This window comes from Ranitomeya variabilis, chromosome 1 (assembly GCF_051348905.1).
Source record: "Ranitomeya variabilis isolate aRanVar5 chromosome 1, aRanVar5.hap1, whole genome shotgun sequence".
Lineage (NCBI taxonomy): Eukaryota > Metazoa > Chordata > Amphibia > Anura > Dendrobatidae > Ranitomeya > Ranitomeya variabilis.
In genome coordinates, this window is record NC_135232.1 from 145,575,921 (window position 1) to 145,602,860 (window position 26,940).

General features: G+C 42.3%; 1 protein-coding gene across 1 annotated transcript; it reads right to left on the minus strand.

Annotated features, from left to right (window-relative positions):
* Positions 1–16,311: 16,311 nt before the first annotated feature.
* Positions 16,312–26,333, minus strand: LOC143793691 (uncharacterized). Its single transcript, XM_077280730.1, has 4 exons — positions 26,166–26,333; positions 25,092–26,088; positions 24,202–24,997; positions 16,312–16,405 (listed from the first exon to the last, which is right to left on the minus strand). The coding sequence occupies exons 1-4, from the start codon at positions 26,331–26,333 to the stop codon at positions 16,312–16,314; spliced, it is 2,055 nt and encodes a 684-aa protein (XP_077136845.1).
* Positions 26,334–26,940: the final 607 nt, after the last annotated feature.

A 26,940-nucleotide genomic window follows, 5' to 3' on the forward strand; every position in this document is an offset into this window, starting at 1 on the left:
GAGATTCAGCCTCGCGGTGTCGTCTAATGTAATCCCACCGCGGGCCTGGGATCCGTGTCCATGCGCAGTGCATATCCTCGCCTCTCACTCCCCTCCCTACGGCTTCTAATGACTGTTCGGTGTCAGCTGGTCCCTAATAGCATGCCACGGCCGTGACACCGCACAGTCTTTAGAAGCCGTAGGGAGGGGAGTGAGAGGCGAGGATATGCACTGCGCATGGACACGGATCCCAGGCCCGCGGTGGGATTACATTAGACGACACCGCGAGGCTGAATCTCGGACAGCGCACCCGCACAGGCGCAGCCAGCCTGACAGCAAATGATGTCAGAAGACGGGCAGCGCAAAATGTGTGCATGGCCAAGGGGTAACCTAACAGCGCAGGCTCCGGGACAGATTCAAACAACGCTGAGGAGGCGGCGCACGGCGACAAGGGGGTAAAAATGACGGCTGTGCTGCGTCACATGACAAAGGAAAGTTCCACCGACCGGACGGTTGAACGCTGTGAGGGGACACATTTCATAAGTGTTAGGTTCAGCATCTGCAAGGACCATAATTAAAAGAGCTAAGTTTACCTTTTCCAGCATTAGTGCTGTACACGATGGCTCTTCCAGCTACAAACGCCTGGGGGGGGGGGTTAAAGGTTTCCTTTCAACTTGCTCCAGTGCAGGCTTCGGCCTACACTCCGCTCCCCCTGCTCCTCCTGCTGTCCCTGGGCTCTAACACACCGCCAGTTGGGGCCCAGATGTGCTAGCTGCACAGAGAAAAACACCTCGCCAATGTGTCAGTGGGGTCCAGCACCGCCAGCTGTTCCCCTGCTGTGCAGCCGGCATCGTGTCCTGCAAAAGCCACGCAGACACAAGAACTGAAATTGAAGGGAACCTGTCCCCCCTCCCCCAGGCGTTTTTACGTTATCCAGCCACCTTGTACAGCGGTAATGCTGCATGTGTGCAAGGTGGCTCAGAAACGTATTCTCCTCGCACATGTGGAACTGAAAACACGTCTGAAATGTGTCCTCTGTGTGACCAGTTAACCGTCCCGGTGGTGTGACTTTCCTTTGTAATGACACGCTGCAACCCCCTTGGTAGCGCTGCCCGTCTTCTGGCATCATTGTTTGGCTGGCTGCGCCTCTGCGGCCGCCCTGACCCACACAACGCCCCTCGGTGTCTTATTTATTGGGACTGCGAGGGTGTGATTCATGGGCAGGATCAGTGCATCAGTTCGCCTGTCCCTCCTCTCCTTCCGCCTTCTTCGGACTGTGCGGCTTCATGGCCGTGGCATGCGATAAGGGATCAGATGACGCCGCACAGTCTGAAGCGGGTGTAAGGACCCGAGTGTGAGAGGCCAACATATGTGCTGCGCCAGGCCCTGAATCCCAGCCCCGCAGTGTTTTAACAATGTTAAGACACTGCGGGGCTGGGATTCATGGTCATCGCGAACCGCACCGGCCGACATTACATGATGCCAGAAGATGGGCAGCGCTAACGGCGCTAGGCCAGGGGATAACACGACAGCGCAGACTCCTGTACAGCAAATAACAACGCTCGGGAGGCTGCACCCAGCACCAAGGTGGGATTCTTGACACCTGTGCTGCGTCTCATTACAAAGGGAACTCGCGCCTCCATTACACAGTTTGACTGTATAAAGGGCTGAATGTTATACGTGTTCCATTCAGCGTGTGCAAGGAGAAAAATTACAAGAGCAACCTTTGACTTGCGCAGCACTGCTGCTGCATAAGCTGTGGCTCTTCTACTTTGTAACCCCTGAGGGGGGGTTAAAGGTGACTTTTGAAATCGGTTCAATTAGGCTTCGGCCTACACTCTGCTCCACCTGCAGAGCCCGGGCTCCAACAACGCTAGTTGCTGTCCGGAAGTGCTGGCTGCACAGAGCCAAACACCTCGCCAATGTGTCAGTGGGGTCCAGCACCGCCAGCTGTTCCCCTGCTGTGTAGCCGGCAACGTGTCCTGCAAAAGCCACGCAGACACAACAGACCCAAAGCTGCCGCCAGTGCAGGCTTCGGCCTACACTCCCCTCCCCCTGCTCCTCCTCCTCCTGCTCCTCCTCCTGCTGACCCTGGGCTCTAACACACCGCCAGTTGGGGCCCAGATGTGCTAGCTGCACAGAGAAAAACACCTCGCCAATGTGTCAGTGGGGTCCAGCACCGCCAGCTGTTCCCCTGCTGTGCAGCCGGCATCGTGTCCTGCAAAAGCCACGCAGACACTTGCTCTTGTACCTTCTGCTCCCCATCCTGGTTCCAGTACCGTCAGCTGGTTCCGGGCAGAGCCTTTGGCTTAGGTGCCTCCCTTTGGTATCCGAGTTCCACCAACGTCAGGTGGTCCTTGGTAGTGCTTTCAGGCACGGGTACCTCCTGCTTAGTAACCGGGTTCCAGTAACGTCAGCTGGTCCTCGGTAGTTCCATTGGCTCTTGGACCTTCGGCTACCCATCCGGGTTCCAGCACCGTCAGCTGGTTCTCGGCAGTGTCTTTTGCTCTTGTACCTTCTGCTCCCCATCCTGGTTCCAGTACCGTCAGCTGGTTCCGGGCAGAGCCTTTGGCTTAGGTGCCTCCCTCTGGGTATCCGAGTTCCACCAACGTCAGGTGGTCCTTGGTAGTGCTTTCAGCACAGGTACCTCCTGCTTAGTAACCGGGTTCCAGTAAAGTCAGCTGGTCCTCGGTAGTTCCATTGGCTCTTGGACCTTCGGGTAGCCATCCGAGTTCCAGTTCCATCAGCTGGTTCTCGGCATTTTCTCAGCCTTCTTGTACCTTCTGCTACATTTCCAAGTTCAAGAGACTAAACACAATGACCCAGAAGACCACCCCTAAGATGACGACGACACCAGAGACGACAACCACCGTGATGACGACGACCCTGGAGACGATGACCCCGAAGACCACCCCGATGACGACGACCCCGGAGACGACGACCCTGAAGACCACCCCGATGACGACGACCCCGGAGACGACGACCCTGGAGACGACGACGACCTGGAAGACCGAGAAGCAGAAGAACAAGAGGCTGCAGAACAAAGAGCAGAAGGACATTAAGCATAACACAAAATATCAGAGCAAAAAATATTATGTAAATTATAAGCAGAAGAAGACTAAGCAGTGTATGGGGGTGAGTCCGTTCCTCCTCGTGGTGCCCCTGGATAAAGCCTGATGCTGCAGGCCAAACTGAACGCGGACAAATGTAACTGTTTTGTGACAGGCAGAACGGAAGGTGTAATCTTCAAACTTTTATAGATAACAACTACGGGAATGCCTGTCACAAATAAGAATATGATGAAGAAGTTGAATATGATGAAGATAATAGTAAAATAAAAAGAATATGAACAATGTAACCCAAAAAATAATAGGTAGAAGATGAAGAAGAAGATGAATAAGGTGAAGAAGTTGATGTCAAAGAAGCTGATGATGAGGATAATTAAGAAGAAAGCGTGGGAGAAGTAAAAAAGAAGGTGAAGGGCGTGGAAGTAGTGAAACATCAATATCTGACATAAAAAAAAAAAAAAAAACATAGTCAAATTCTTTCTAACGCCGAACTTCATAAAAAAAAAAAAAAAAATCCTGCTATTCTATTACATTGGGCTAAACCTCTGTCCCTTTAATATCTCCGCCACGTCCCCCAATACATCCTACAATATTTTTAGTTGTTTTCCTTCATGTAGAATGAACCTACAAGTGTATAAAGGGTTTATTTTAATTCCGATATTTTCGTCCCATTGACTTGCATTGGGATCGGGTATCGGTATCGGATTGGATTCCGATACTGTGACGGTATCGGCCGATACTTTCCGATACCGATACTTTCCGATATCGGAAAGTATCGCTCAACACTACTAACAACTAATTTGGTGAGACAAAACCATTTTTTTATTGAGCACTGGTATGCACTGTTTGCACTTTATCACGTTTTTTGTCCATAAATGAATGTTTTTATAACAACAGTATTAAAAGTTATGTTTTATTTATTCTACAAAGGATTCTCTTGGCTATTTATGTATATTATTCTCCAGAGATTGTTTTGAAGTGTCTGTACTTGATACATCTTGCTTGTTAGAATTACTCCAAAAGAAACCTAAAAAAGCCAGATTAATGTTTGCAAATGCACACATGAACAAAGACCTTAATTTTTGGAGACATGTCCTGTGGTCTGATGAAAGTAAAACTGAACTTTTTGGGTATAATGACCATTGTTACGTTTGGAGGAAAAAGGGAGATGCTTGGAGGCCTAAGAACACCATCCCTACTGTGAAACATGGGGGTGTCAGCATCATGCTGTGGGATTGTTTTGCTGCAGGAGGGACTGGTGCACTTCACAAGATATATGGCATCATGAGAGTAGAAGATTATGTGGCAATACTGAAGCAACATCTCAAGACATCAGCCAGGAAGTTATAGCATGGGCAGAAATGGGTCTTCCAAATGGACAATGACTCGACGCATACTGCCAAAATGGTAACAAAGTGGCTTAAGGATAACAAAGTCAATGTTTTGGAATGGTCATTGCAAGGCCATGATCTCAATCCTATTGAAAATTTATGGGCAAAGCTGAAAAGGCAGGTGTGAGCAAATATACAAATACAACATACAAACCTGGATCAGATACACAAGTTTTGTCAGGAGGAATGGGCCTAAATTCTGACCAACTATTGTGAGAAGCTTGTGGAAGGATATCCCAAACATTTGACCCAAGTCATTCAGTTTAAGGGTAATGGTACCAAATACTATTGAAATGTATGTAAACTTATGACTTTGCAGTAAGTAATAAAAATGCCTTAAAACATTCTCTCACTCTCATTATTTTGGCATTTTGTAAATATTAATAATCATGGTAATCACAAATGTGTCCAATGGTCCAGCTCAATTGCTGGAATTGGAGCTTTCTGTGATCCTGACTGTTATGCAGGAGTATGTCTGTCAATGGCAGTCATATTTCTGCTGTTGATTGTGTGGGCATCACTGTTATTATAGAGCATCATACAGGAACTATACCTCACTAATTATGTACATACATGGAAATCATTTTCAGTTATGTGGTTAAAGTCAGTCAATTAATTTTTCTAAAGCTATTCTTGAAAAAACATAATACTTTAAAGAAATATGAAAGAAAAAAAAACACAGGAGGAACTGCAAAGTGCTGTCTGATTTTCTAATTACTATTGAAGAATACGCCTGTGTCTAAACTCTCCAGCTTCTGTCTTTGAGTCAGCTGTGCCTCACGCTGGGTTTCATACATAAAACATTAAACACATATGGCATTTTGTGGTTGCAGGGTCTCCGGAGAGAACAGCCATGCTGCTCTTTTACACTGTGCAAAATTGCAGGAGAGAAATAAAAACAGAATAAATACATGGAATTTGAAGAATAAAAGGGAAAAGTTAAACTCATCAGAGAATTTTTATTTTTTTATCTCTTTTTTCCAAGATTTTAATACAAAATATTAATAAGAACCAAACGTGCTGCCCATACAGTCAACATGTCAACATGAATAATAAATTATTATCAATCATGCAAATGATTTGCAATTCATGAACTTATAATTCAACTTTGAAGAAAAGAGATTTCAGCATCGGGATCTTCGACTAAAGTCTCACTTTATTAGGTAAGCATTAAAAAAGTCCCAACTGTTGTATAGGAATGTCTGGCAAACGCGTTTCAAACTGTCTTCTTTAGCCATGGCAATGACTAAACACAGCAGTCTGAAATGCATGTGCTAGGTATTTCTATAAAGGACTTTTTCAAATATTTCTCCAATAAAGTGAGATTTTAATTGAAGACCCTGATGCTGGAATCTCTTCTTCCGCTTGCTTCTCCTGCGGCTCTGCTGGTCTCTGTGCTTTGGATCTTCATATGAGCAAGCTGACATTTTTTCTACTTTTTTCTTGTTTATGGTTCAGCTTCTTCCATATTGTGGGGTGTGCATGTCTATAAAATATGAGGTTGAGGGAACGTTGTGCACAATCATCAAAAAATCGTAAATGCAACAGTGACAATCTAATATGATTGGATAGAATTGTTACATTTCCTCCATTAACCAAATCACTGCTTGATTTGTTAACCTGTTGGGGAACACCTTCTCTTCTTTCTGCAGCATTGATGCAGGGGAAAGGTGACCTGGCACTTCTCCAGTAGTTGGATGTACGCTGATGATGTGATCAAGGCTGTCAAAATGTTATTGTTGCTTGCTAATTTTTATCATCCAGGTAGGGCTATACTAAAAAATGGTGAATCACAACGTCAAGGCAGCAATATAGTAATCTAGTGCTATGAGAAAATTACATAGTGCAGCCATAGAAAAATACATGCAATCAATGCACTAAAGAATAGTGTCTACCTTGTTTTTTTTTCCTTTAAAGGGGTTGTCCGGGCTTTCTGTATAATTTGTGTGTACCTAGTATGCAGAATGCTGACAGATTGTATGGAATTATGGAATTAATGGTGCTATTTAAATAATAATAATAAATTATTAATAATTAATATTATTAGATATATATGTAGCTATAAATTACTATAGACTGAGGTTCTGCAGCAGCTGAAGTGTATTATGTGGTATACATCACTATAGACTGATATTATGCAGCAGCTGTAGTGTAGCATGTGGTGTATATGTAAATATACATCACTGTAGACTGAGGTTCTGCAGCAGCTGTAAAGTATTATGTGGTGTATATGTAGATATAGACATCACCAGGGCCAGAGTGGGACTAAAATTCAGCCGTGGCATTTGAAGTTACACAGGCCCACTTGTCACATGGTGACTGTATAATATCTTTGTACACTTGTAGGCAGGGCCGGTTTTAGGCAAAGTGGGGCCCTAGGCAAAGTTTATAATGGGGCCCCAAATGCTAACATATTGCACATCACACAAAAGCATTTCTGTTGTATTTACGTGCGCTGAGTTCAGGCCGCTAAAATGAGTTTGATCGACAATACTGAAGTTGTTCAACGCTTGTTTCCCGGCCTCTTTCCACCAGCTGAGGAATAATGATGGGACAGAACGATCACTAATAGATCACTAACAGATCACCATTCAGTATCATGTTATCAGCAGCACATTGACAGTTTACACCGGTGATGTGCTGCTGAGAACAATGATTTTTGTTCAGGCAAAAACAATCTGATTATGCAACATTTTACTTGTTTAGTAAAATACACCCCATAGTCCTCCATATATTATAATGTGCTCCATAGTCCTCCATATAGTATAATACACTCCCTATAGTCCTCCATATATTAAAATACACTGCTCAGTCCTCCACATAGTATAATACACTCCTCATAGTCCTCCATATAGCATAATATACTCCTCATAGTGCTCCATATATTATAATGCACCGCCATAGTCATCCATGTAGTACAATTCACTTCCCATAGTATAATGCACCCCATAGTTCTTCATATAGTATAATGTATTCCCCATAGTCCTCGATACAGTATAATGCAGCCCACATATAGTATAATACAGCCCACTTCACAATACAATATAATGCAGCCCCATCAAAGAGTATGATGCAATCATCCCTCATAAAATCTAATACAGCCCCCATAGAATATAATACAGCCCACCTCCTCATAATATATAATGTAGCCCCCATAGAATATAATGCAGCCCCCCATAGTATATAACTCAGCCTCCCCCACAGAATAGAATATACCCCCCATAGTATATAACACAACCTCCCCCATAGAATATAATATACCCCCACAATAGTATATAACACAGCCACATAGTATATAACCCGGCCTCCCCCATAGAATATAATATACCCCCATAGTATATATCAAAGCCCGCATAGTATATAGCACAACCCGCATAGTATATAGCACAGCCTGCATAATATAGCACAGCCCATGTAGTAGATAACACAACCCACATAGTAGTATACAGCACAGCCCACGTAGTAGTATACAGCACAGCCCACACAGTAGTATACAGCTCAGTCCACGTAGTAGTATACAGCACAGTCCACACAGTAGTATACAGCACAGCCCATGTAGCAGTATACAGCACAGCCCACACAGTAGTATACAGCACAGCCCACACAGTAGTATACAGCACACACAGCCCACAGAGTAGCATACAGCACAGCCCACATAGTAGTATACAGCACAGCCCACACAGTAGTATACAGCACAGCCCACACAGTAGTATACAGCACAGCCCACACAGTAGTATACAGCACAGCCCACTTAGTAGTATACAGCACAGCCCCCCGAGAATGGCCCCACAGTCCAGTTAAAAAAACCACACTCCTCACCTCTCCTCGTGCCCGCGCTGCTCCCTACTCCGGTCTTGGTGGCTGCTGCTGCACTGCCTGGCACACAGTGAGTGCGTGATGATGTCATCACGCACCCGCAGTGTCAGAGGCAGAGCGGGGAATGATGGGAGACGCTCTCTCCTCCATCATTGCATTGAACTGCGGCGACGCTGGCGGGGGGGCGAGTCGGTGCTGGTGCCGCTGACAACGGCACAGCGTGTAGCGGCCCACTACTGGCACCGGCCCTTCTGCCATTTGCCAGAACTGCCCGATGGCCCTGGACATTACTATAGACTAAGGTTCTGCAGCAGCTGAAGTGTATTATGTGGTTTATATGTAGATATTCATCACTACAGACTAAGATTCTGCAGCACTGAGATTTTAAGGATAACAGTAGAAAATGGACTCCAAAATTGTATGTGCAATTTCTCCTGAGTATACCAATATCCCACATGTGGATGAAAACTACTTTTGAGGCACAGTGCAAGGGAAGAAGTGCCATATTGAAGTTAACATTTAGCTGGACTAGTTTGAGGGTGCCATGTCACATTGGTAGAGCCCCTGAGGTGCTAGACCAGTAGAACACCCACAATTTCTGCTGAATATAGAAATACCCTATATGTCACTGTACAGTCCTGTCCTGGGGATCCAGGCGGCGGCCAGTCAGGAGGACACAGCCTCTCTCAAAACGGTCCCCCGTCACTTTAAAAGGTTCCACAATTGTGATGGTTCGCTTTTGAAGGTGCATGGCATAGATATTATTAAGATAAATGTTCGCGGTGGGGAACTAATTAAGAAGCTGGGTAGGCTGGAGGCGAGATGGATTTGGCAGTTAAATACGGTCCACCCTCATGGCCTAAATGAATGCCTCTCCTTTACTGCCTTCCTATAGTCTGTATGCTGTTGGGTATAATTGATAGGCCTCCACCATCTGGATTATGTTTTTTTATTCTTTGTATTTTAACCACATTTTTTTTCTATACTTTTTTAGTATTCACTGTCGTTCTGCTATGACATCCATTTAGAGCAGAGGTCCCCAACGTTTCTGACCTTGAGAGCCACATTCAGCTCTGAGAGAGGGTCGCGAGCCACATTCAGCTCCCGCCCCCTCACAATAGTGGCAACCAAAGCCCTCATTACAGTCATAATGGTAACCAAAGCTTTTCCACAAAAATCAACCACCCCAAGGCAGTATACTAAGATCCAGGAGTTCCCACAATACCCCTTATTCAGTATTCTCCTATAAAGCACTCCCAAGTCACTGTCACATCCAGCTTCAAACACCTATGACAGGTATTGTCATCTTGTCTTCCAATTGTCATCATGTCTTTCCAATTTTGATGCTGAATCTTTTACATTTGTTATCAATAAAACATTGGACTTTTTACTGAAATGGAGTTTCACACTGGAGATTTCTTTTCCTGCATCTTGTCTCCAGCGTACCATACTTAAATCATCTCAAAACCCATAAGACCAGTATATGTGCGTCCAGATCTGCTCTTCTGTGCAGGGCTGCTCACAAAGTTCACCATTTTCAGATGTGCTCTTCATACCTGTTTGCTAGAACTGGAGCTAATACACCAAGCTGACAGACAGCCGCGAGCCACAATTCATGGGGCCGCGAGCCACATGTGGCTCCCGAGCTACAGGTTGGGGACCCCTGATTTAGAGGCTAAATTTGCAATTTCTTCCATCCGAGGGAGCTAAGAGGAACATCATTTCGACATATATTATTGCATTGTTTTCTTTCTTTATTTTTTGTTTTCTATTATATTTTGTAATTTTTGTTTCATTTATTATTCTGTATTTTTGTTTTGCATGTTTTTGGTTTTGTTTATTTATTTTGTTTCTTTGCATTATTTGTTTTTTATTACTTTTGTTATATTTTCTTTTGATATTGTTACTTATGTATATGTACATTTTATTTTCCATTATATTGTTTCATTTTTCTTCTGTTATGCAAAATATATATATTTTCTGTTTATGTTTTTGCTGCATATTTTGTATATATGTTGCGCATCCCTGTGTATCCTGAGTATGTATACATACAGCTGTTACCTATGTAATACTATTATGCTGTGGTACGGCACTTATAGATGTTTACATGCATGCGTATTTGCGCTGTATACACTATATGGGTGCGGATCTATAGCGGTTTTATTGTATATATGTTGTTGTTTTTCCTATTAATGTATGCTCCAATGTGGGGTGGGCTGATTTTATTTTATTATTACTTACATCTTTGTGACATCTATGACATCCGTGGTGCCTTATTTGCACTGTGTTATATGTATTCCAGTCTATTTGCCCCATTCCAAGATGGCCGCATGGTCACTTCCGGTGTCGTGCACGCTTGTCCTGCCTCACTTCCGGTACTCGCCGTCTCGCGCTGGATTGCATGGGCCCATGCTTTCCGGCGCTGTGCGGCGTTTATCGTTAGTGTGGCACACTCCACACTGTGGCAGCTATTTAAACACGCTCCCTTTTGTCATGGCACGCCCCCTGAAGAAGGATCGCTGAAACGCCCGTTGGGGTGGGCTAGAGCCGTATCTCCTCCTCAGTTACGCTCTGGGTATGTTCCCTGTATGATTGTTCTTGCATCTATATGCTATATGTATTTATGTGTATGCAAGCACAATTACACCCGTATGCCCTAACAGATACTATCATCGCATATTGATTCAGATGTAGGGCATGTATAATGTTGCTTTGTATATGTTGCACTGTTACATATGAGGAGTTTTTTCAGGTCTCCATGCGCTCCATGTTGGTGGTAGGTCGTTTTATCCACCATTGTCTGTTTCCCTTGTCATGTTCACGCTATATTTAATAAAATTTATACTGGTACATTATATGGAATTTCTGCACCATTTTTTAGTGGTTTTTCTTGCGTTTGCAGCATGGGTGTTTTTCCGTTATATCCATATTAACAGGTTTCTATTAATTGTTTTCTGATATATTTATTGTCATTATGTTTCTATGGTTACAATTATTTTGCCTGTTGTGTATTCCTTATGTTTATATGTCACTGTACAGGACTACTTAGCTATACAGAGAGACTGGGGTGGGATACGGTGCTATTTGCCTCCTGGAGCACAGATTTTCCTAGAATACTTTGTGGACTCCATATACAGATCCCCTAAGTGCTAGAAAAGTAGAATCCCCTCTCAATTGACCCCATTTTGGAAATTATACCCCTTTGGAAATTTATCTACAGGTGTATTGACAATTTTGATTCCATGGGAATTTTCCAGGAACAAGCAGTAGTGGATGTTGCTGAGTGAAAATTGCAAACTGCCATTGTAGTGACCAGTACCCTGTAGTACCCAGTATGTTGTAGTGACCAGCTCATGCTTCAGGAGACATGCATCTGATTTGGGAGCACAGAATTTGCTGAATATCCTTTGGGGGGTGAGGAACCATTTTGCTTTTCCAGAGCCTTTGCACTACCAGTAGTGTGTAAGCCCCCTATATTTCAATTGACAGGTGATGGACCTGAGTGGGGACTTGATTTTTTGTGGATTGATTTGAAGCTTTTATTGGGAACATTTTACGTAACATTTAGGGTTACATTTATCTGTTGCTCTACGCTGAGCACTTACTTTGGAGTTTCCATCTAAATCTCTGAGTGTCAAGACAGATGAAACCCCCAATGGATCTATTCATTATAACGAGGCACCCACACTTTCCAAAATAGCGGTATTTTATTGCCTAAGGACATAAAGTGATTGCAGCAAAGGTATTAGAATAATGATTTATTAATATATAATTAAAAACATAAAAAAAGAAGAAAAAATATGACAAAAACAGGGTGGGAATAAACCTCCAAAGGGGATGTGCTCAGAGAAAAAAGGCCAGGGCTGGACAGGACAGGGGATGTGCGACTGTCCTGGTCTTCCCTCAAGTCTCGTTTTTTCTAATCATTTAAGGTGATGTAATCTGTTCTACCTACCTATCTTTCATGGTCCTTACAATGGAATATATACATAAAATCATTGCTTTTTTGTAAACATATGCTTTCATGTAGACCAATATAACAGCTTGTCAATTAGTGGTTATTGTTTGGATTCCTCTCTTGCACTAAGCACTTTATACTTTTTTTGGAATCCTCTATATCCTTATATACCACTAAAAAGACAAAACTGGATGTATTAGTATAAATCATAATTAATTGTGCATTATATGAATTACATTCCTATATCATTAAGATTGTATGGTTGTATGGTTGATAATTGTATGGTTGACCCAGCCTTATTTTTTCTCTGAGCCCATCCCCCTTTGGAGGTTTATTTCCACCCTGTGTTTTGTCATACCTTCTCTTCATGTTTTTAGTTACATATTAATAAATCATGATTTTAATACCTTTGCTGGAATCACTTTATGTCCTTAGGTGGTAAAATACCGTTATTTTGGAAAGTGTGGGTTCTATATTTGGAGTGTCTAGCACCCTAATTCTGTTTTGTGGACATATTTTGAATTACTATAATGAGGCAGCAGTTACTTTGGACTCCGTCTGGCCTCTGTTCAGAGATGTCTTTCTTTTCAGAATTGCACAAACTGTGGTTGACAGCTCTTTTATGTACATCTAAAAAGACAGACATCCCCGGATCACAGGTTCTACGGTATCCACAGTGCCTCCATTTGCCTCATTATAGGGGATCTTCTGCCAGGGTTCCCTCTGAATCCTGTATTTCAGAAATTTACATGGCAACCCCGATGCAAGTGCTCCTTGCAGAGCGCAGGATAAATGTTAGCCAAGCCTTACTGCAATCTATGGGAGGCAGGATGAACAAATCAACAAAAGGTGAAGAATTTGTTTTATTTCTTACGCCGTTCCTTGTGTGGTATAAGTGATTAAACGACTTCATCCTTTGGGTCGATGTGATTACAATGATACCAGATTTATGTAGGGTTTTTATTGCAAAAACTAGTTTTTGCATCCCCAAATTTAGCCTGCTATACTTTTTCCATATTTCGGCCGACAGAATCATGTGATAGCTTCTTTTTTGCAGGAAGAGTTGACGTTTTAATTGTTACTATTTTCAAGCATATGATTTTTTTATCGCTTTCAATTCCAATTTTTGCGTGTCAGAATGGACAAAAAACAGCAATTCAGGAATTGTTTCTTGGGTTTTTTCTTATGCTGTTCCTCGTGTTGTAACATTGATAAGACAACTTTATTCTTCGGGTCAGTACGATTACAGCGATATACCATTTATATTTTATTTAAGTTTTCTTGCTTTTACATAATAAAAACTATTTTATAGAAAAAAATAATTATTTTTGCATCAGTTTATTCTGCCATAGCTTTATGGCTGCTTGTGTTTTGCTGGACAAGATGATGTTTTCAGCTATACCATTTTTATTTACATTCGTTTTTTTGGTTGCTTTTTATTGCACTTTTTGTTTGGCAGTATGATGGTAAAGCATAGTTTTTGCCTCATTTTTTATTTATTTTTTTACGGTGTTCACTGAAGGCAATAGTTAGTGGAACAGTTTTACAGATTGGGTCATTCCAGACATAAATAAGTGTACTTTTTTGGTTTATTTTTTTTACATAAATTTATTTATTGGAATATGTTTTCCTCCTTTTTTTGTTCTTTATTTGTTTTAAAAAAAAAATATTTTAACAATTTTTAACATTTTTTTTTTAGCTTTTTTAAATTGTCCCACTATGGGACATCATCTTTACACTGACGGATCGCTGATCTGATGCTCTGCAATGCTTCTGCACTGATGAGGGCATTAGAGCAGTGCCTGACAGGCAGGGAGGAGGCGTGTCAGCTTATAGGCCCTGAAGGATGCTGTGGACAACTTGTGGCTTGGGATCATCATGGAGACCATCAGCACAATGAGATTGCATCACGTTGTGCTGATGGGAGCAGACAGGGAGCTCACTCCCTCTATGATGCTTCTTGATGTCACGTCAATATGTTAATTTTTTTCACATTAATGTACACTCTTCACCCCATCTTGACTCAAAAAAAAACAGAAATGTAGAAATTTTTGCAAATTTAATAAAAAAGAAAAACTGAAATATCACATGGTCATAAGTATTCAGACCCTTTGCACAGTATTGAGTAGAAGCACCCTTTTGAGCTAGTACAGCCATGAGTCATCTTGGGAACGATGCAACAAGTTTTTCACACCTGGATTGAACTAACCAGCACCCACTGATCGGCTGCAGTCTTCACTACCCTGTATGAGCGAAGAAACACTGTTCTACTTTTCATATGCAGCAGCGAAGCCTGCAGCCAATCAGAGGCCAGTCACATGTCATTGTTTATGATGGGAGACTGGTGGGTAAAACAGGGCTGAGAACAGGGGAGCGACACCAGTCTGGGAGGTAAGTATAGGGTTGATTTTTACTTTATGCAGTACTTTGGGGATAATCAATAAGGTTCTTGTCAAGTAGCTGCAAATCCTCTAACTTTTATCTGTTCTCTTTTTATTCCTGGAGCAGTAGGCGAGGAGGAAATTATATCTAAGATGGGGAATTACTCTATACATAATCCAGAAGCCTTTGTATCAATATGACTTTAATGTATTTTTAGATATTATAAATGGTTGAGCTGTATTACACAGCGGGAGCTGTCATGGAGCACTTGATGAAGGAAGTTCTAGCTATGGTAATATGGTAATCAGTACATTCGCTACATGAAGATGAAAAGGCAGCTATAACTTGAATTGTCTGTAGGATTTTTGTATGTATGTGCTGTGCATATGATCACTCCTGCTTACTAGTCTCAGTATAAAACTGCAAAATAATGAAAAAATACTTTTAACACTATTTTTTCATTGGTCCACTTCAGTATTGTCTGTAGAAAATGATTGTACAAGTTCACTTATTACTATATTCAGGCATTCTTACATTCTGCACATAAATAACTGACATGTGCTTTACATAAATATTCACTATGACTAGGATATGTAATATTTTGTTTTTTAGAAGAAGTGTTGCATCTTTTCCTTTTTAGGCTTTTCCATTGCTGCTGGAGGCCGTGACTTTGCATTGTTGAGCATGCTGCTGGATACGGTATAATATGGCTGCTGCTCCTTCACTTCGGGGTTTTAATTTTCTTTAAAAAAATAGACGGCATAATAAGAGACTTTCTTAATTTTTTCAGACAGATTCTTCGTTTATGCAGTTTATTGGTTTTTCAATTGGGGTTTATTTCACGTCATTAAACAAATACATTGAAGTCAGATATATCAAGAATGTTAAAACCATTGGCCACCGATTGGTTTTGTGTCTTCTTGTGTACGTAGCTATTAGTTGATCTCGTGTATCAACTTCCCCTTTGGTGGAATTATTATCTAATATCATCTGGGGCTTTTTGTCATCTCGACTACTTACTGAATTGCTATGGTGCATCATGCTCATCAGAATGACCTGTTAGGGTTTTTTTGGGGAATGTAAGAATCTACTGTCGTATCTCCAGAAAAGTAAAATGTTAAACTGTGAACATCTCTTTTACCAACGATACCTTGTGACAGTTCAGGCTTGCTTTGTCTTACAGTGCCCAGCATTGTAAGTTCTCGTTTTAGCAATAGCTGCCCCAGTTGGAGCGATGTAAAAAAGTTGTCACATGTCACATTTTGTCCTTTTAGTCCATCAAATCTGAAATGACTCGCATTCCCGATTCTTTTAAGGTTTTTCTCCAGGATTTTTTCCTGTATATACCCGAGCGTTTAGAGCATATGGACTGTTGCTGTCACAAAGTGTCCATATCAGCGATACTTTGCTGGCTTACTCGGTATATTGTGGGCACCTACCTCGGAATGACAAGTTGTTCATCCACAGTGACATTTTCTTCAGTATTATATAATTTAGTAAGAATCTCTATCCATTTATTCCAAACTTCTGTAGTAGCGACTAGTTATTAGAGAATTATCTGATGTTAGCAGAGGACCATTTTCCTGCCTGGGCAGAAGGCTGCAAGTTCCAAATTACATTTTTGCTTTTAGACTGAATTGCTTGCATCGGACTAGTTGTCTGAGTAACATACCTCATCAGATTCAACTTCAGAATCAGGATTCTTGTGGTCCTTATCTTAGGACACTTTGTCCAATTGGATATCTTCTTCAGAATCTGAGTCATTGGCAAGCTTTTCCAATTCAGCTTCACTCAATGGGCATCTTCGCCAACTTCGAAATAGTGGACACTCATGACTTTGAAGGGGTAAAATCAGCGTTGTAGAATAAACTAGCACTGTATGAATAAACAATAATAATAATAGTAATAATAAATTTGCAGCAAACACTAAGCAGTTTATCAGCTATAAGAGCTTATATACTACAGTGAAACAGACCCGTACTCAAAGCCCATCCATCTGCCGTAAATTGCAAATTGCAAATGTATTGAGAGCACAGACCTGCAGGGACTGGAGAAAATCGTTAAATAATAGTAAATGCAATAGAAATCTACAATGATGCTATACATCATTTATGTGTCTGAAAATATGGTGGGAGATCTGTATAAAACACTATCGGATCATATTGACCAGCACAGTACATCTTTAACAATCATTATTTCAAATAAAAAAAAGTTAAAATTAAAAAAACACTCATAATAACAACTCTTCCCCATAAACAAACTCACCTAACCATGATTTGCAGATCCTCATAATAAATAATTTGCCGCTTTACAAACTTTTTTGGGGGGTCAAATAGACCGAAACAGTACAGCATGGTTAAACAAACCAAAGTAGTCATAGAGTCCAATATTAAGTAGCGGTTAACAATTAATAAAGCACCATGTGCTGTTTGCCAAACAAAATCCACCCCAGCATAAGCCTGAAGCTGTTTTATCAGTTTTTCACAATAGCTTAATTAGTTTGTCAGAGAAGACAGTGCTTATTTTAATGGCAGACACCTTCTGCTCTCATCTATGATGTGTATGGGCACACGAAGCAGCACGTGGACACAGTCATGTCTGCAATTTATTGATATGACTCATTTGAGAATGCGATAGTTTGTGTGTATCTGGCTATAGAAAGGTATGTTCTATGTTATGAGTTATATATGCTAAAGTCTACAAATCTAAAGCATTTTCAGAATAACAGCTTAATTACAACAATTCTTGTCCACGGATATTTAGAAATGTAGGATTAAAAATAAACACATCCTGGATGTTATGATTTTTCCTTATAATGCTGTAATCTTTGGATGGGTTTTCACAATACACTACATGATGAAGAACATTTGGTATTTGTATTGTGTGCTAATTTACTGTCCATGGTCCAACTTATGAAACAAGATTGAGGTAACATAAGGTTTTCAAGACGACGTCATGCTTGGATCATAACACTCACAGCCTGAATGCCAGGAGGCCTTTTTCCTGACATCATAGTCAATGATATGTGGTGCACACCTGCTTAAAAGATCTTTGTGCAATTATTAAAAGTCCATTTATTCTGCTTGACACTTTCTATGTCTGGGTTGTATTCAGTTTGATGGCTTTGCAAATTTAATTTGTTATCACGCAGAACCAGAAATATAAGTTTCCTCAAATGAAATAGCCACTATGACATATATTATGCTTCCATGTGTGACTTTAACAAATGAGGACTTCTTTCTAAAGCCAGTCATATGCATTAGATGACTGTTGGCCGAATGATGCTTTGGCCGATCCTTTGGCGGACATCAAGCTCAGTCTACTCTCCCATACATTGGAGTGCTCTTTTGACCTAATACTCCTGTGTTCTCTATAAGAAAGTCGCTGACTATCAAGGCAGCCGGTGATTTACTGCCTGTATAACAATGTGATCGGCAGTCCGAAATCAGATGTGTCTGATCAACATGTCACCCAACCATCACACTGCCGGTACCTTCATACACATTAGACTGTCCGTTAAACCTGTAGATATTGGCATGTTCAGCTGACATAATTTGTATTGGTGGCATTTTGAAGATGTTGCATATTAGTAAAATGCCCAATCTACCACAGTTTTGCAACAGATTTTATTTGGCTTGAAAAGCTGTCTTTTGAAGCCCAATTGAAAAGAATATGATGTCGTTTAAAAGGGAATTTGTCAGAGCAAAATTACATAATAAAGGAAACATATCTCAACATAGTGCAGCATGCCTTGAAAAAACCATACTTGTAGTTCCACAATCAAGAAAACAATATCTTAATTATTATGCAAATTAGGTATGGCATTCTGGAGAACTCTCCCTCAGTAAATTAAGCACATGTGCAGGTCATAGTGGTATAGTATATGCGCAGAAGAGGCATTCTGCAGTTGGCGATCTTCCTGTTCTGCACATGCTCCAATACTATAACAAACTGCTCATTTCAGTTCAATAGGTAATTCGGTACAAAATTTATTGGAGACAAAAAGGAAAGCAAGAGATAAGAGCACGGTGTTACCAACACAAAGTGCCCGTTATACAGGTGACCACAGATTGCTGACGTAAATTAGAACATGACACACAAGTAATAAAGAGGGGTGCACTCAAAGTGGTGCAAAAATACATGTATATATATGTACACACAAGTACACATACAGTATTTGATTGCAGGTTATGATTACATGTGTAAATAGATACATAATATAATCATAGAACATATGTATATAGCCTGCAAAGTGTAAAAGAAGAGGGCACCAAAAATACAAATTAAGACAACAGGGTCCATGTGTGTCACTTAAAACTTAAGTGTAATGGGATGTCAGCATATCATATGCCTTAAACCTAGTTGTAATTAAAAGGCAGAAAAGATCCATAGGACTCCATAAATGCTGTAGCACTAGGTGTAGAGCAGAAAAAAGTGCATGTGCAATGGACGTATTCAATTGTACAACCACAATGGGTAATCCGATCATAATGAACAAATACATATGTCCATAATGGCGGTAGGAGACCCTAAAGGCAGTGCAAAGACTAAGTGCAAGAAGAGTACAGGATAACAGGTATAGCCAAAATGCTTAGTAAAGCTGAACAATGCTGTGAGGGGCAAATACCTGTGTGGTCACGGTGATACGAGCAGAAACACTCGAAAATGTGTTCTGATCCACATACAATGCAGAGAGCATCTAGGTTGAATGTTAATGACTTCATTTTTTTCAAAAGTTTGCCACAGATGATAGAACTACAGGTACGCGTCTTTTCAGGGCATGTTATCCTACATGCAGAAGTGCTTACTTAATAACGAAATGTAGCTCTGACAGACTCCGACTACTCCCTAAGGAATGCAGCCAATTTTCAGTTTTATGTTTTCATTTTTTCCTCCTCTTCTTCCAAGAGTATTAACTTTTTATTTTTCCATTGACATAACTGTATGAGGGCTTGCTTTTTGCAGCTGTAGTTGTAGTTTTGAATGACAGCATTCACTTTACTGTATAATGTGCTGAAAAATGGGAGAAAATATTCCCAGTGAGGTTAAATGGTAAAAATCAATTCTGACAATTCTGTCTGTCATAGTATTTGGGGCTATTCTGCAGTAAAAATGACTAGACAATATAATTCTCCAAGCCAGTACAATTATGGCAATACCAAATAGGTATTGTTTTTTTTGTTTGTTTCTTTACAATTTTCTAATTTAAAAAGTTCTGAACTTTAAAAGAAAAGAAAAATGCTTTTTTATCGCCATTTTCTGAGACACAACTTTTTTTTTTCTTTGACAAACCTATATGAGAGCTTGCCTTTTTGTGTGCTAAGCTTTACTTTTGAGCTTTACTTTTTAACCCCTTAACGACCGCCGATACGCCTTTTAATGGCGGTAGTCAAGGGTACTTAAACCACAGCTCTGTTAATAACGGTGCTGTGGAAAAAGTGTATAGCACCCCCCAGAGTCAGATTTTCTCCAGGGTCTTGGCTGCAGGGGTAGCCGAGACCCCAGAGAACATGATTCGGGTTGTTTTTTACCGACCCCGGGGCTGCAATCGCCATTATTAACTGTATAATGGCGGCCGCAAAAAAAAAGTGTGATTTGCCATTTAATTTCTCTCTCCGCTGATGTGAACGCACATCAGAGGAGAAAGAAATAGGGTCTCCGATCCCCTCGGTATCTCCATTGTACCTCCATGGCCCCCTGAAGTCCCCTGTACCTCCAGCTTCTTCCAGGAGAAAATGGTGGGTGTATGCTGAGATCTGACAGCCAACACCTGGCAACAGTGGGAGATTTTCCCTATTGGTTCATTTTGGTCACTGTGATAAACCCTATCACAGTGATCAAAATAAAAAAAATAGTAAAACAATCCCCCCTTTATCACCCCAATAGTTAGGGGAAAATAATAAAATGAAAATATATTTCCATTTTCCCATTAGGGTTAGAGTTGGGCTAAAGTTAGGGTTAGGACTATTGTCAGGGTTAAGGTTGGGGCTAAAGTTAAGGATAGGGTTGGGGCTAACTTAGGGTTGGGATTAAGGTTAGGGTTTGGATGGGATTAGGGTTAAGGTTGGGATTAGGGTTAGGGTTGGGATTAGGGTTGTTCTTAGGGTTAGGGTTGGGATTAGGGTTAGGGTTGGGATTAGAGTCAGGATTAGGGTTAGGATTTGGATTAGGGTTAGGGTTGGGATTAGGGTTAGGTTTTAGATTAGGGTTAGTGTTGGGATTAGGGTTAGGTTTGTGGTTAGGGTTGGCATTAGGGGTGTGATGGGGTTAGGGTTGTGGTTAGGGTTATGGTTGAAATTAGGGTTAGAGGTGTGTTAGGGTTAGGGTTGTGATTAGGGTTATGGTTAGGGTTGGGATTAGGGTTATGGGTGTGTTGGGGTTAGGGTTGCGATTAGGGTTGGGATTAGGGTTAGGGGTGTGTTGGGTTTAGGGTTGGAGCTAGAATTTACACTGTTTAGGTACATCAGTGGGTCTCCAAACGTGACATGGCGCCACCATTGATTCCAGCCAATTTTGTGTTCAAAAAGTCAAATGGTGCTCCCTCCCTTCTGAGCTCTACCGTGCACCCAAAGAGTGGTTTACCCCCACATATGGGGCATCAGCATACTCAGGACAAATTGGACAACAACCTTTGGGGTCCAATTTCTCCTGTTACCCTTGTGAAATTAAAAATTGTGGGCTAAAAAAAATCATTTTTTTGTGGAAACTTGGTAGATTTGCAGTGGTATGATACTCCTTCCATTTCAATATGATCGCTTGCACAGTGCTCCTTGGGATGTTTAAAGTTTTGGAAATCATTTTGTAAAAGCTCACAGACACAAAAAGAGGACTTAAAAATCCTCCAGAAAATTGAAAAAAATCACAGAAAAAAAAGCAGAGATGATTACCTGCTGAAGCCTCCAAATAAATGCACTAGCAGGGCGCATCGGACCCGATTAATGATGACAAAAACACAGGTGGAAAAAATACCGATGAAATATCGGATTACGTACCGGTAATGCTCTTTTATAGAGCCCACGACAGCACCCACGGAGAGAGGGGATCCGCCCCTAGGAACAGGAAACCTACAGAGAGATAAAAGGGGCGGCCCCCCCTCGCTCCTCAGTTGTTTTACAGAGAATAAGGAGGAACCGCCGCCAGGTTTTTTAGTTTAACAGGATTTTAGGCATATATACATATTTACAAGCTCATATCATATTACTCTATTATATACATCTCCCTATTAAGACACCACGTGCAACTAAAGAAAAGAAAAAGGGAGGGATTTGAATGGGTGCTGTCGTGGGCTCTATAAAAGAGCATTACCGGTACGTAATCCGATATTTTCTATTCGCCACGACAGCACCCACTGAGAGATTTTCAGAGACTATATACTGGGTGGGTTAACTGAATCCAGAACCGAAACCCCAAAGGTTAGGTCAGAAGCAGCAGATAGATCTAATCTATAATGTCTATAGAAGGTATTTGGTGAAGACCAAGTTGCAGCCTTACATATAAGGTCTATTGGCACGTTCGCCCTTTCTGCCCAGGAGGTCGACACGGCTCTTGTGGAATGTGCTCCCACATGCATTGGAGGTTCTCTTCCTCCAGCTTTATACGCCAGGATTATGGCATCTCTTATCCATCGTGACAGCGTGTTCTTTGTAACTCTGGAACCCTTGGTTTTCCCCTGGAAAGACACAAAAAGAGCCCTACTCTTCCTCCAGTCCCTAGTCTTCTCTAAATAGGCTAGAACAGTTCTCTTAACATCTAGGGTATGAAGCCTTGCTTCCTCTGGAGTTGAGTGGTCTTTATAGAAGGTAGGTAACAAGATCTCCTGGGATCTATGAAAACTAGTGGCTACCTTAGGGAGATAACAAGGGTCTGTTTTTAAGATTATTCTATCAGATGTTACGGACAGATAAGGAGGGTCAATTGATAAGGCATGGAGATCACTCACTCTCCTAGCGGATACTAACGCTACCAACAGTATTGTTTTTAGCGAGATGTTCTTTAATGAGGCCGCATGTAGAGGCTCAAACGGGCTTTGTGTCAAGGCATCTAGGACCAGAGATAGATCCCACTGTGGCACCTGTGGTATATGAATAGGTCTTGAGCGTTCACATGCTGATATAAAACGCGAAACCCATCTATCTCCCGCCACATCATAACTAAAGAGTGCCCCCAGAGCTGAGACCTGGACTCTTAGGGTATTTACAGACAGTCCCAACTCAAGCCCTTTTTGTAAGAACTCCAATATTGAATTTATAGGTACTTCAGCGGAAAGTTGTGTAGTATGAAATTGAAGGAATTTTTTCCAAACCCTGACATAGATTTGGGTAGTAGACGGCTTCCTACTCTTCATAAGAGTATCTATAAGCCCACTGGAAAAACCCCTTAAAGTTAGTAAGTGCCTCTCAAATTCCATACAGTCAGATTCATGCCTTTTACCCGAGGATGGAAAAACGGTCCCTGAGATAACAGGTCCTTGGACTGAGGCAGGATCCAAGGGTCTGTAGTTGACATCGCCCTGAGCCATGAGAACCATGGCCTTTTGGGCCAGAATGGGGCCACCAACAGGACTCTTGCTCCCTCCTCCCTTATTTTTCTGATTACTATAGGTAATAGGTTCCATGGAGGGAATGCATAAGCCAGGTCGAATGTCCATGGCACCTGAAGGGCATCGAATATGTCCGGGTTGTCCAGTCTGCAAAGGGAGGCAAAAGTTTTGACCTGACGGTTGGACCTTGTTGCGAACAGGTCTATTTGAGGTACTCCCCATCGGTCTGTTATTAATCTGAAAATCTTTCTGCTGAGCATCCACTCCCCTTGATGAAGGGTATGGCGACTGAGGAAATCGGCCCGAATATTGTCTATGCCTCTGATGTGCACTGCTGATAAGGACAACAGATGACTTTCCGCTAAGGTCATGATGTCCGATGAGATTTTCATAAGATTTTCTGACCGTGTACCTCCTTGATGATTCAAATAGGCTACTGCCGAGGTGTTGTCCGAGAGGACCCTTGTGTGAGAGCCTCGTAGCTGGGGAAGAAAGTGGAGTAGGGAGTAATATATAGCTCTTAATTCTTTTACATTAGAGGAATTAGACAAATCTGATCTGGACCAAAGGCCCTGAACCACCTGATCTTTAAAATGTGCTCCCCAGCCTTCCGGACTAGCATCCGTGGTTACTATGGTAGTAGGGGTGATGACCCAAGGTACCCCCTCTGATAAATTTCCCCAATCTAACCACCATGTAAGGGAGTGTACTACCTCTGATGATAAATAAATTGTTCGGTCCAAATGTCCTTTATTTTTAATGTCCTCCTGCAATATAAATTTCTGGAGCTGCCTGGTATGGAATTGCCCCCATTTAACCGCAGGGATACAAGATGACAATGAACCCAGTAATGACATGGCATTTCTCAGAGACATGCTACGTTTTTTGATTGCCAGGCTTACTTTGCCAACAATAGAAGACTTCTTATCATCAGGTAACCGACAAATTTGGTCCACTGAATCCAGAAGGAGTCCTAGAAATCTCTGACAAGTGACGGGTTGGAGTCTGGATTTTTCCCAGTTGACAATCCAGCCCAGCGTTTGTAAGGAAAACGCCACCTCCTCCAACCTTTGTTCACACTGTAAGGAGTTTTTTCCAACAATTAGTAAGTCATCCAGATATGGAATGACCAGAGTGTCTTTTAACCGCAGAAAAGACATTACCTCCAACAGCAATTTAGTAAAGACCCTAGGGGCTATGGACAGGCCAAAGGGCATTGCCCTATATTGTAAATGACGAATTTGCCCGTCTATAACTACTGCTACCCGAAGAAACTGCTGGTGTGACTGGTGTATAGGAAGATGGTAATACGCATCCTTAAGATCCAGTACTACCATGTAACAGTTTGGGAACAGATTTTTAATAGCTGACCGAACAGATTCCATTTTAAATGTTACGGGTCTTATGAACGTGTTTAGTCTTCTCAGATTAAATATGGTTCTATAGGATCCGTCAGGCTTAGTAATCAGAAACAAGGGGGAGTAGAACCCCAACCCTGTTTGAGATGACGGGACGTCTATCAAAACCCGTTTGGCAAGAAGGGACTTAATTTCTATCTCCAGTGCCTCCTGTTGCAGTCTGGATTTTAGGGAGGTGAGCAGGAAGGAATCCGGAGGTTTACGAATAAAGTCTAGAGTGAGGCCTGAGGATATTAATTTCAAGGCCCATGGATTAACAGTTATTTTATTCCATTGATTTTTGAATCCTAGAAGTCTACCGCCCACTGGTGGAATAGGGTTCCCGGAATTTTTCAGCTGGTTTGAAGGGACGTTTATTGAACAAATTGCCCTTCTGCCTGAACTCTTTGTTCCTCCATTCTTTAAAGCCTCCCTTTCTGCCAAATGATGGCTTCCTGAATGCCCTTCTGTAAGAAGGAACAAATGGATTAGGGAAGCCCTTCTTTCGCTCACCCGCCTTAGTGAGGATTTCATCCAACACACTTTCAAAGAGGTACTCACCCTGACAGGGTATGGCACATAATTTGGATCTAGACTGGGCATCACCCTTCCAGTTTTTTAGCCATAAAGCTCGGCGAGCAGTATTGGAGAGGCTGGCAGTTCTGGCCGCCAGGCGGAGAGAATCCACGGAGGCATCGGATATAAATGCCGCAGCACCTTTTATCAAGGGAATTGATGCACGTAATTTTTCTCTAGAAACCCCGTTTCTGATATTTTGGTCCAGCTGCTCTAACCAAACCAGCATAGACCTACTGGTACACGTGGCTGAGATTGCTGGCTTGAAAGCAGTAACACAGGCCTCCCATGATTTTTTAAGGAGTGCATCCGATTTCCTATCCATAGGATCGGATAAGGAACCTGCATCCTCCACAGGTAAAGAGGAACGGCGAGATGTAGATGCTACTGCTGCATCGACTTTAGGTACTTTGGCCCAGGAATCCATATCCTCGTCATCAAAGGGGTAGCGTCTCTTACAGGGTATTGGCACAAACCCTTTTTGCCCTTTGCCCCATTCCTTTTTGACGAGGTCTTTTATGGCCTGATTTACGGGAAACACCTGGCCCTTCCGTTGAGAAAGACCAGCGAACATAAGTTCCTGAGGCGTTTGGGGTTCTTTTGACTCAGTCAACCCCATCGTACTTCTTACTGACTTTATTAAGTTATTGACACCGTCAGTAGGAAAACAGACATAATCCTGTTCCCCTGATGATTCAGACGACTGAGACACATCCGAATCCACCTCTCCACTCTCTGCTGACGTGTCAGCTTTAGGTGATGACCTTCTCCTACTCCTCTTTTCCACATTAACAGAGGGGCCCCCTCCTAACGACTGCAGTTCCTCACGAATTATAAGCCGTATGTCATTCATTTTTACAGACTCCTCCTGCTGCAAGGTGTTGGTTATACAGGCCTGACACAGCTTTTTGAGGTAAGAGTCGGGCAGAGGCTCAGTACATATCGCACACTGTTTATGCTTTGTTTTCCCCGTCCTCTTTGCCTAAAACATAAGCAGAGGAAATACTTATAAGCTTTCTTGAAGCTATGGAACACTCACCCAGAAGCACCTGTATCTACCGGTTGCTGGGTTTGCCTGGCCTGGGGTGTGGAACGGGATGACCTCCCTCCTGATTTCACAGTGGAATCACTCCTCTTTGAGTGTCCACCATTCTTATTTCTGGCATCACTACTGGCAATCAGTAGGTCCTCCATAGGGCGCACAGAGACTTCCTCCTGGGACGACATGATAGCGCGCTGTCTGTCCCTGCTCCTGTGCCTTTTATAGTGCAGGACACACACACTCCCCCTTCCTCTTTTTTTTTTTTTTTTTTACCTGAAACATCGGTGCAGCGTCAGGGGGCATGGAGAAAACCGCCCAGAGGAAACCAATATGGCGGTTCCCCCGGAAATAGACTGCTGACCTCCTGGGGGCAGGGATTCACTTCCGGGATACGGCTCTACTGCGCATGCACCGGCGTCGCAGCCGGCCGGCTTTCCAGCGCTATCACTACCCACGTCGCCATCATACCTGAGGGACTGGGGAAACAGCTGATGACCACTCCATCCTTCAGAGGGTATCGCCACCCGGGTCCGGAAACCTGCTTCCTTCAGGTAATTTTGGTTAGCCCAGGCACACCGCATCACCGGCCATCCCTTACAACGATGTCCCAGTAGGGAGATCGTTGTCCTCCACCGACTGAAAACAGATGAGGGGGGAACCAACAGGAACGCCCGACTCTGTTCACTCACTCTGGAGCCCCTGTTGCTCAGCAGAGACGCACAGGCGGCATCCAGGCAAGTTTTCCTCTTGCAATTAGCTTCAGAGAGTCTTCTCTGTAGGTTCCCCTTTAGG

Bases quoted from the DNA above. Each gene is read 5' to 3' on its own strand.
- LOC143793691 (XM_077280730.1), bottom strand. From the start codon at position 26,333: ATGTCGTCCCAGGAGGAAGTCTCTGTGCGCCCTATGGAGGACCTACTG. The intron at 26,089-26,165 runs GTAGATACAGGT...CTTATGTTTTAG, and splicing joins CCAGGCAAACCCAGCAACCG to GCAAAGAGGACGGGGAAAAC. The intron at 24,998-25,091 runs GTGAGTACCTCT...TCCTTCTTACAG, and splicing joins ATGTGCCATACCCTGTCAGG to AAGGGCATTCAGGAAGCCAT.